Below are 10,596 nucleotides of genomic sequence, written 5' to 3' on the forward strand. Positions count from 1 at the left end.
GTTATTGTTATTATTGTTATTGTTGTTGGGTTATTGTTTTCTGTAATTTATACAATTAACCTCTCTGTGGTTCGACCCCGGTCTTGCCAGGTTATTATTGTTATATTATTGTTATCTGTAATTTATACAATTAACTTCTCTGTGGTTCGACCCCGGTCTTACCGAGTTATTTATTACTTCGACACTTTTATATTTGAGAGAAGACATCAATCTTTTAGTCGTGTCAACAAGCCATAGGTGTTGAGCATGAGTGACCATCTTTTAGTGCAAAAGATGCTTGAGACTTATGTGGTTTGTGTGAATTTTAAAATGCATTCCCTATAAACAATTTTCCTACTTAGTAACCTTATGCAAAATAACCATCATCTCCCTCTCATAAATTAACAGAGCCTGTTATTTTAACTCTAAAGATTTACTGATAAAAGCAATGGGGTATCCTTGTATAAGAACTGCTTCTATTCCTATTAATAACGCATTTGTCTGTAACATAAATAATTTGTTTTAGGTCAGGAAAGGCTAGAACAACAACATTGGTAATTAGTTCTTTAAGCTAATAGAATGCCCTCGTAAACTCTTCATTCTATCCTATAACATTCTTCTTTAACAGCCGAGTTAGTGGCATGCAAATGACACTATATATCTTGACATATTTTATGTAATAACTAGTCAATGCTAGGAATCCTCTCAACTACTTCTTGTCTTTAGGTACTGGCCAGTCAATGATAGCCTGTATCTTATAAGGATCAGTGGTTATCCCTTGCTTAGAAATTACATAGCTTAAGTACTCCACCTGCTCACTATAAAAGCATCATCTACTTGTCTTAGCTAACAATCAGTTTTCTTTCAGTAGCTCAAAGACAATCTTTAGATGCTTATAATGATATGTAATATAAAGATTAAGAATGTTATATAGCATTAGCTATGCATAAGAAGATATTTTCATTGCATTTGACGTTATAATTACCCTCTTGCTTTCTTTATTTTGATGTGATTACCGTAGACTTGTTATAAATATTTAATTGATTCATATATTTTTACTAGTATTATTCAGATTGAAATTTACTCCTTTTTGTAAAGAACAAAATGCAATGTACTTTCAAGATGAAAATATCCTTTTCTTTTGTGTCTTTTAACAACTTGTAAATTTACACTTCTTATATGTTTTTAATATATAGAATGATCATCGTAACTTTTTCCTCACATTTACATATAATTGTTATTATTGTTATTGTAACATTTATCTAATAGCTCTTAAATCATTTCATATGATAATGGTACCACTTGAAATACTATCATACTATAACCTAAATCATAATGAAACTTTAAAATTTTATTTTCATTTATTAGTCACGGGGTTCTTGCATTTTGATTTATGATTATGATATTTTTTTAAAAAAATATACATTAAAAAACTTGTATAATCTATTTTTTCATATAATTGAATTTAGTTTCCTACCATGAAGCGCAAGTAAAATAGTTAGTGGTTATAAAATAAGGTCTTAATAGAAGGATGAGATGCACAGGAGATTGTTTCTACCAAATTACTGGGTGTGGAACCAAGTGCATACCCCCATACCGGTTTTCTTGCACCATGCTTATTGCATATTTTCTAATTTACCTCAAATATACTATAGGTTGAAAAGTATAAAATGGCATAAATTGGATTTAGAAAGCAGATTTAATCTATTTGGAGTTGGGACTACAAGAATGAGTTAACATCAACAACATTTTCATTTTGTAAAACAAACCGATGGCCATGTACAATAGAGCTTCGGAATTCGCCGTGCTAGGAGGGCTTTCTTTGTAGATTTCACTTAAACTCTGGTGTTTACAATGCAGGAACTCGTTTGCTTGCAAGCAAGGCTGCAAAAATAAACTCCCAGCAGATATAGTTCTGCAGAAAATCCAGTCTTTCTCATTTGAGAAAAAATGGAGCTTCATGTTCTTTGGTTTCAGTCTCACCTTCTCTATCCTTTCCCATTGGCAGGAATTCACACCTCCATTCATCAGAAAGATAATGCTTTGAAGGTTGTTACCGCAATCTGAAACTGAACGCTACCCTGAGGAGGAAGAAACACAGCTTTAACTGATTTCAGCCATAAGACGAATCAATTAGAGTGTAAAGAGAAACTAAAATGTATCATCTGCCAAGAAGTGAATGGCAGGCATAAATTAACGGAGAAATAATAATAAAAACAGATACTGGAGGTGAAAGCAGACACTGCATTTCCATCCATTCAATCAAACAAGACGATGAGAAGATAATGTTATATCCTCTCTTCACTTATCATCACGGTTTGTCCCATCCAAGTGTTGTATACTTCCTATATTTTCAAGTGCCACTAAACCATAAAAACTCAGCTCCAAATTCAACTTAAATTTTAAAAATGTTATCTCAATAAAACCCTAAAAAGTACAAATCTTTAACAAGTTTCTTATATTCTCCGAGGCCGCGTTTGTCTACACGGTTTCAAACTACTTTTGGCTTGAAAAGGCATAAAAATGCCTTTTCAAGCCAAAAGCAGTTTGAAGGGCGGGATACCCTCTAAATTTGAATTAACAAGTAGTAGTAAATAATTGGAGGAAAACTTATTAAAGATGATTGAAAATGTAGAAGGAAAGAGAACAGAGACATTAATAAATTTGTCCAAAAATCATCTCTACAAACAACCTATCCTAGAATCTCTACAATAATCAATAGCCAATTAACGATGATGATGATAGATTGACAAAACAGATCAGCAGTAGTAGTACATCACTCTTTTACCATGGTAGCCCAGATCGTCATTTCAGAGTCCCTTGTTGTTGCTGCTGCTGCCCTATTATCTGAGAAGGAGGATAACCCAGATAAACCCCATTGCTATTTCCTCCCTTGTTAGCAGCATCATCAACTTCTCCTCCTCTCTTAATATCCTCCATCATCTCATTCTCTTTAGCAGCCAAATAAGCAAGCCTTTCAAGTGCTTCTCTAGCTCTCTTCTTAGCAAAAGTAGCCTCCTTAACCCTTTTCTCAGCTTCAACCCTGGCCAGCGCGGCCGCTTTCGTCATGGAAATGGCGGCAATCTTGGCGGCAGCAACAAGCGCTCTGGCGGAGTCCTTATCGATGAACCTCCCAGAGGAAGAATCTCCGTTTCTGGTAGGGTTAAAGAAGGAGAAACTGGGGGAGGAGCAAGAGGGGCAGATGAAGGGAGTGTGGTGAGGGTACTTGGAAGGGATGCAAGGTTTGTGAGCGATAGAAGGGCATTTGTTGCACATGGATCGATCATTATGGAGTGGTTCTTCATAGACAATAAAGCAGAAAGGGCAAAAGAGACCGCGGTGGTCTTTTAAGAGACAATTAGTGCAGAGGCGGCGGTAGGAAGGGGTACGGTGGCGGACGTTGTGGAGGAGATAGCGGTCTTCAGCCCCGCATACTCCGCACTCAAACTGGTGGTCTCGTTCTTGCTTCATTGGAGATGATTTTGCATCGATGGATAGATTGGGCTGGAAATGATATCTCAACGGTAACCCTAGACTTATTTATTGTTACTTATTATTAAGGTTTTTGGGAGTAATAAAAAGCATAGCAGTAAAACCTAGTTTTATCCATGAATTAATCCAAATGGATTCATCCGTGTCAATTTAAAAAAAATATTTCAAAATGAAAATTAAATTGAAATGACATTGTTATAAAAAAATATTTTAATAAAACTAATTTAATTTTATTGAAGTTAATCAAGTCGTATATTAAACAATCCAACCAATTAAATTTGATTTAGTTAACTTCCATCAAATTCATAGTGGGCCAAATTTAATAAAACAAATGTTTAGATTGTTCTTTTAATTAATTAATTAATTTCTTTATCAATTTTTCAATACCAACTTTACCCGACAAGATGATTATGAATTTATAAAAATAAAAAAAATTAATTTAGTATAATCCAATTAAAAACCTACATTAACTCGCAATACAATCAATTTGGAAAAAATTAAAACTTGTTGATTTTTTTTTAAATATTTAAAATAATGTTATTTTTATTTTTTTTATAAAATAAAATAAATAAAAAAACTGAATTGCTCAAGTTAGCTCAATTGATTCATCATCTAAGATTTTTCAGAGCCGACCCAATTCTGGTTTAAAAATTATTATTACAAATTAGGAAATCTAGGCAAAGGTGATGGCAATAACTGAGAAGCGGAGACATTAGCATTGCAAAAATCTACAACCCCCAACGGTCCTCCTGGCCCTCACCATCCAGAAGTCCAGAGACTTTTTACTCCACCCACAGTTTTAACGAAATATATATATATATTTAACAGAAGGCTTATAGATCACACAGCAAAGATATTGTTGAGAAAAAAAATGACTTTTCCATGGATAATATACACATTCCATCTGACTAGGTCTAATTCAGTTTTTTTTCTTTTTTCTTTTTAAAGGAAATATATCCATGAGATGATTCATCATATTGAGATATTCACTACCAAGAAACACTTGATTCTCTTTTGAACAAGCTGAGAAAGAGAAGGAAGACTAAAATATAATGAATCAAATTTACAGGACTTGTTAATATAAGGGGCAAGTTGTCAATCCCTAAAACAAACCATGTATTGAAGACCTAGGTTTCTATTGTGTCAATCTATCCTTGTACAGTTTCTATTGAAGACGTATACTTAATTTCAGTACAGATTCCATATTCATTAGTTAAAGAAAATCACCAAAATTTCATGATCCACCAATGAACTTATTCTAATTCCAAAATCTCAGATAAAATCAATATCAATTGGATCCCAGATCTCTTACTGAATTGCTCATTCAATAAGCTTTCTCAATTTTATGCCTCGATAAAGGACTCATACCTTCACGCTTTTTAACATGAGATTTTGAGTCTTAGATGTTTATCATTTCATCACCAAGACATCTTCAAGGTGAATTTTTCCATGAATATGATATTTATTTGGTGTGATGTACGACAAAGGTGAAGTGTAAGGGTATTGAGAGGTCACGTCATAGAGGCCAGAGAAAGATGCCTTGCCGACTCTGCAACACTTCTACAATGAATGTTAACTAACATCTCAGAAATCCAAAGTTCCTATATTTATTTGAGACAAAATCCCCTTGAAAGGATAAAAAAACAAAGGTGTTAAACCTCTCGATGACAAAATCACAAGCCCTTCACCTCCAGTCCTTCGGCCAGAAAAATACAAATAACGAACTGCATTAACAGCCTCCCTTGATTGCTCTGAGCATAATAAGCCCATCACACATAAACGTGTTCACCAAAAAATGGTGACTGCAAGGCAATTAAACTTGACACGAGGAAACCTGCTTCTGCTACTATCAATTAATCTGCAACCATAAATGGATCTACTTCACCAAGATCGGCAACTAGAGGTTCTGAGTTATCATCATCTTCTGTTTCAAAGTAAGTTGGGAATGGAAGTATCTGAATATCGGGTTTCTTGAAAACAGAATCTTTTATGAACACAAAATTCCCTTCAGCGCCAGGGACCTGAAAATAATTAAAATCTTTGTAAAGATGGTTACAGAAGAGAGACATAACACACCACTTCCAGGTTACTGCAGCGGAAGAACGTGACTGAAGTAAATTTTCAGAGTCTATATTTCATAAATTTTGCTCCGTTATAGAACATGTTATTAGCATCGCTGAACGAAAGAATACGAATGCAATTAACCATGGACCCAATTATCCTAGGCACCCATCTAAACAAGGAGAAAAGTACATTATGACAGTGGACTCCATCCTTGTTTCTCCAAATATGAAGCTTAGATAGCATTCACCATCACTTCAACAAAACTTCAAATTGGCATCCTTAAACACCACACATGTATGATCCAAAAGATAGCACACTGAGACCACCAGCAAGTAAATTTTCAACAGGCATGGATAGCCTCCTTAACCTTCTATTCAGATTTCATTTTGTTTTTTATGGAAAATATACATTTAGTTAGAGAACATACCTGGCCTTTCACCCACATCAGATTCCTTGCTGGATCTATTTTGTAGACCCAAACATTTTTAACCGTTCTCTGCACTCCACCCATGCGCCCAGGCATCTTTTTGCCTTTAAATACCTGTCATGAAGAGAATAGATTGTCATCCCTACAACCCAAGGACTGTAACATAAAGCAAAAATAAGTGGTAACATACTCAAAGAAATCATAATCATGGGATATACTTGAACAGATTCTGAAAATTATATCATCAAATGAAAGAAGTAAAGTGAGATTGACCCAAGCCATTCTCAGAATATGGTTAGGCAGGACAGCATAGAGGAAGAGGTTTCAGTAGCGAACCTAGCTAGTTTATAATTACCACTCAGTTGATTTGAGCTGCATCACCAATCTCTTATCTCCTTAAGGAAGTTAAGAACAAATGGTGACAAAAATAAATAAATTGTAAAGTAGTCATGTTAAGAATGGACGCATTATATTCCATAGGCAGGAATGCTCCCGCCAACACTTGAAGCAAAATGCATGTCACTGTAGTGCCATGAATTCAATCATTCAGCCAGTGACGGCCCTTAGAAAGAACACTTCCAAAGGTCCTAGCAGAGGAGCTTGACCCATTACCTAGCTTTATAAGTCTAAAATGATGGTAGATCAGACAAATCACCCATTAGTTCACTCTAACAAGGAGATACACACCTTCCCGGGAGCATCCCTCTGACCTGTAGAACCAATACTTCGATGTGATAAGGATGCACCATGACTTGCTGGCCCTCCTTTAAACCCATGCCTTTTCATACCACCCTGTATAAAAAATACGACAATAAATATACAGGACAAGTAAATCTTAAACATTTTCTTTCTCACTGAATTAACAAGAATTTTAACAGGATAGTCCTGGGAACTTATGAAGAGGGTTTTTCTCATAACACTATCTACAATTCATCACAAGTAGGAATAAACAAACAACATGAGACAGAACACATCCACAAACATAATCACAACCATAGGCTTTGGACCTAAGAAACTGATGCCACTGCTCATTCTAATGCCGTTGAACCTTGCAAGCGGGTTATTATTAAGATAATAGCAATGCGCATAAAAAAAAAAGGTGAGAAACATTCCTCATTGACCTTGAAAACATTTCGATATAGTTACATAGTTAAATCATGTTAATCAAGTGACACCGTACCACAAAGAAAACCGTTAGTTAATTTCTTTCACACTTCCTGAATCTAGCAAACTCATTTTCAAACTTAAACATGTTCAACAAGAACCAACTAGGAAGAAAAGGGAAAATGTTTAAGCCAAAACCGAAAGCAGAAAGAAGCTGAGAAGAGAACTAGAAATAGACCTGAAAACCTTTGCCCATAGTGATTCCAGCGACGTCAACAAATTGACCAGGAACAAAATGTCGAACACCAATGCAAGTACCAACAGGAAGAAGAGCATTTTCAGTAACAGGAAACTCCCTTAATTTCCTCTTCATGGGGACACCTTGAGCTCTAAAATGACCCACTTCCGGCTTCGTCAAATGCTTCTCTTTCTTCTGCCCACAACCAACCTAACACACACCATAATCACAATACTTAGCCCATACCAACTCCGATTAACAACAACGAAAACAAAAAAATAAAAACCTAAGTAAATGATGGTACCTGTAAAGCAAAAAAGCCTTCTTTTTCAACAGTTTTAACTTGCGAGACAATATTATCATCGACCCACAAGACAGTAATGGGAATCCTAGCACCCCATTTATCCCAAAGAGCAGTCATTCCACATTTGACCGCAATCACTCCGGTTCGCTTTGAATTCGGGGTCATTACACCCGGTTTTGCTTCAATGATCCGGCTTGTTTGTTGGTACTGAATCTCAGAACCATCAACCAGCGCATCACTGCTAAATCTTCTCAAGAGGTACAACTGTGTTGTTGCTATTGGAGGTGAAGCTGACGGTGTTGTTCTTGAATTGAGTGACAGTATCTGATGGAGACGAGAGATGAGGCCTCTCGATAAGGCCGGCATGTTTCACTATTTCTAGCTAATATTTACTTTATAAAGAGATCAAATATTCTTCAGCAGAGAAGAAGAAGACGAGGAGGAAGAAGCAGAAGAAGAAGAGGGAACCGTTGAAGCAGAGTGAAGTGAAAATGGGGATAATGGAGCTTGGCGCTGTTGTAGTGTAGGGTTTTGGGATCGGGGAGGAGATAAACAAACGGCACCGTATGGTAAGCAGCCCAAAATTTTTATTCCCAAACTATAAATTTAGCCCCTCTACATTAAGAAATACGCCACTTCGATCACTGTGATTAAGACTTTTTAATAATGATATTATAGCTTCTTAAGAAATTTAACCACTAAATAAATATATGATTAAAAAAGTTATAAATTATAGTTTTTTATAATTGAATTTTAAAATTTTAATGTGACTCATATAAAATTAATAATTAAAACAAAACATATATCGACCACATCTCACAACATTACTAAACAAAACTTAAAAATTTAGAGTTCATCTTTTATCATTTTTTTTTAAATATTATCACATTTATCATGATTAAAACTTTATAATGAAAAGGAAATTATATACATGAAAAATATAATTTTAAGATAGAGCATATTTGAAACATGTTAATTCAATTTAATATCTCTAGAAAAATTAAAATACTTTAAAATGAAAAAATAATTTTAAAAAAATCAAATTTAAAATAGAGTAAATTAGAAACTTGTTAACTCAATTTAATATCTCCAAAAAGAAATTAAAACACATTTTCTTTATATTAACAAAATATAAATACCGTTCACATCTAAACTTTGTTGATGATTATTTTTTTAATAAAATGAATACCTCTATTTATATTTTATACTAAAATACTTCATGAGGGAGTGCAGTTAAAAGAAAGTGCAAGTAAATATATCTTAAAATACTTCATCTTAAATAGAGGGAGTTCAGTTAAAAGAAAGTGCAAGTAAATATATCATTCAACTCTTTTTTTTTCTTTTTCTTTATTCGAAGAAAACATTTCATTAACTAATTAAATATAGGGTCCGCATTTGAATTTTATTTAAATTATGAGACTAACATATACTTTAACCAATTTCAAAACAAGAGCAACCACTGAAACTTTGCCACGTCATTACGGACTTTATCGCCGAAGAAATTGTGGAGCAGAGACAGGGAGGGAGTCACTGGCTCAGAGCATCGCATGGAAATGGAGCTCACCTCTCTTCAACTTCTTCCAATCCAGAGAATTCGCAGAGCTCCAACACATGAAATTGTAAGCTTAGCTAGTCCTCCGAGTTGCAGACGGAGACAACGGAGATGGAAGATATCACTGAGAGCGACGGCGGAGACTGCAGCGTTGGAGCAGGCGGGAGGGAAGATGGTGGTGGAGCTAGTAGGAGCATTCAATGAGCTAACCGAGAGAATGAATGTGCTTTCAACAAGCTCTTCTAGAATACTCTTCAAAGCTCTAAAGCTTTCCATTCCTATGTTACAGAACTTACCTCTCTCCCCTGATCACCGCTCTCCTCTCAATAAAGCCTTGTCTCTCGCTCTCCTCCTCGCCGATCTTCAGGTAAAAAATATTATTAATTACTGAATTAATAAATTAGTTATTTTATTGTTTGAAAATTGATTAATTAATTTAATTTAATGGCTTAGATGGATGCGGAAGTAATTTCTGCGGGAATACTGATGCAAGTGCTTGAAACTAGTGCGATAACAATTCGTGAAGTGAGGGATAAAATAGGGAGTGGTACGGCACATTTGTTACACGAAAGCTGGAGAATGAAAAACAGTCCTTCAAGAATTGAGGTTTTGGATGATGATAGTGCTTATGCATTGAGAAAGTTTTGTCTTACTTATTATGATATTCGTGCTGTAATTTTGGAATTGGCTACTAAGCTTGATATGATGAGACATTTAGATTACTTGCCGAGGTATCAACAGCAAATGCTGTCTCTTCAAGTTATGAAGATTTATGCTCCGTTAGCTCATGCTGTAGGGACTAACTGGTTGTCATTGGAGTTGGAAGATTTGTCGTTTCGGTATTTGTTTCCTTATTCGTATTTATATGTGGATACGTGGTTGCGTAGTCATGTAACGGGTGGGAGGCCATTGATTGATATGTATGTGGAAGAGTTGAGACAATCTTTGAAGGCTGATCCTGTTTTGGCTGATATGGTGGAGGATGTTTTGGTTAAGGGACGGTATAAGAGTCGGTATAGTATGATGAAGAAGCTTTTGAAAGATGGTCGGAAGCCTGAAGAAGTGAATGATGTTCTGGGTTTGCGGGTTGTATTGAAGCCTAAGTCTGGAGAAACAGGTGAGAAAGCATGCTATAGGACATGTGGGATTGTTCGATCTTTGTGGAACGAAATCCCTCACAGAACAAAAGATTATATTGCCAGGCCTAAAGCAAATGGGTATAGGAGTTTACACATGGCAGTTGATGTGAGTGATAATTGCAAGACCAGACCACTAATGGAAATTCAGATAAGGACTGTAGAGATGGATTTGCTGGCAGTTGGTGGGACAGCATCCCATTCATTGTACAAAGGCGGCCTTGCTGATCCTGATGAGGTTTGTGCTCTGTTTATGCAATCAGGTTCAGTCTGTTTTCAACCAGCGCCCCCCCCCCCCCC

The 10,596-nt window shown here is 35.5% G+C and overlaps 3 protein-coding genes across 3 annotated transcripts in view; 1 reads left to right on the top strand and 2 right to left on the bottom strand.

The window, feature by feature from the left end:
• Positions 1–1,635: 1,635 nt before the first annotated feature.
• Positions 1,636–3,592, bottom strand: LOC105107181 (uncharacterized). Its single transcript, XM_011001013.1, has 2 exons — positions 2,768–3,592; positions 1,636–2,060 (listed from the first exon to the last, which is right to left on the bottom strand). The coding sequence occupies exon 1, from the start codon at positions 3,448–3,450 to the stop codon at positions 2,785–2,787; it is 666 nt and encodes a 221-aa protein (XP_010999315.1). The 5' UTR covers positions 3,451–3,592; the 3' UTR covers positions 1,636–2,060; positions 2,768–2,784.
• Positions 3,593–4,959: 1,367 nt separating this feature from the next.
• On the bottom strand, positions 4,960–8,155 carry LOC105107182 (50S ribosomal protein L3-2, chloroplastic-like). Its single transcript, XM_011001014.1, has 5 exons — positions 7,609–8,155; positions 7,305–7,514; positions 6,650–6,754; positions 5,963–6,076; positions 4,960–5,492 (listed from the first exon to the last, which is right to left on the bottom strand). The coding sequence occupies exons 1-5, from the start codon at positions 7,972–7,974 to the stop codon at positions 5,325–5,327; spliced, it is 963 nt and encodes a 320-aa protein (XP_010999316.1). The 5' UTR covers positions 7,975–8,155; the 3' UTR covers positions 4,960–5,324.
• Positions 8,156–9,108: 953 nt separating this feature from the next.
• The window catches only part of CRSH (Ca2+-activated RelA/spot-like protein), a 2,948-nt gene continuing 1,460 nt past the window's right edge, over positions 9,109–10,596 (top strand). The window contains exons 1-2 of the mRNA XM_011001016.1: positions 9,109–9,527; positions 9,614–10,534. Coding sequence (XP_010999318.1) covers positions 9,156–9,527; positions 9,614–10,534 — 1,293 coding nt within the window. The 5' untranslated portion in view covers positions 9,109–9,155. The remainder of the gene's footprint in view (positions 9,528–9,613; positions 10,535–10,596) is intronic.

This window comes from Populus euphratica, unplaced genomic scaffold (assembly GCF_000495115.2).
Source record: "Populus euphratica unplaced genomic scaffold, PopEup_1.0 scaffold151.1, whole genome shotgun sequence".
NCBI classification, from domain to species: Eukaryota; Viridiplantae; Streptophyta; class Magnoliopsida; order Malpighiales; family Salicaceae; genus Populus; species Populus euphratica.

Coding starts and splice junctions, on each gene's coding strand:
- LOC105107181 (XM_011001013.1), bottom strand. CDS start 3,450: ATGAAGCAAGAACGAGACCACCAGTTTGAGTGCGGAGTATGCGGGGCT.
- LOC105107182 (XM_011001014.1), bottom strand. CDS start 7,974: ATGCCGGCCTTATCGAGAGGCCTCATCTCTCGTCTCCATCAGATACTG. Junction 7,515..7,608: donor AAGGCTTTTTTGCTTTACAG/GTACCATCATTT, acceptor GGTGTGTGTTAG/GTTGGTTGTGGGCAGAAGAA. Junction 6,755..7,304: donor CTATGGGCAAAGGTTTTCAG/GTCTATTTCTAG, acceptor TTTTTTATACAG/GGTGGTATGAAAAGGCATGG.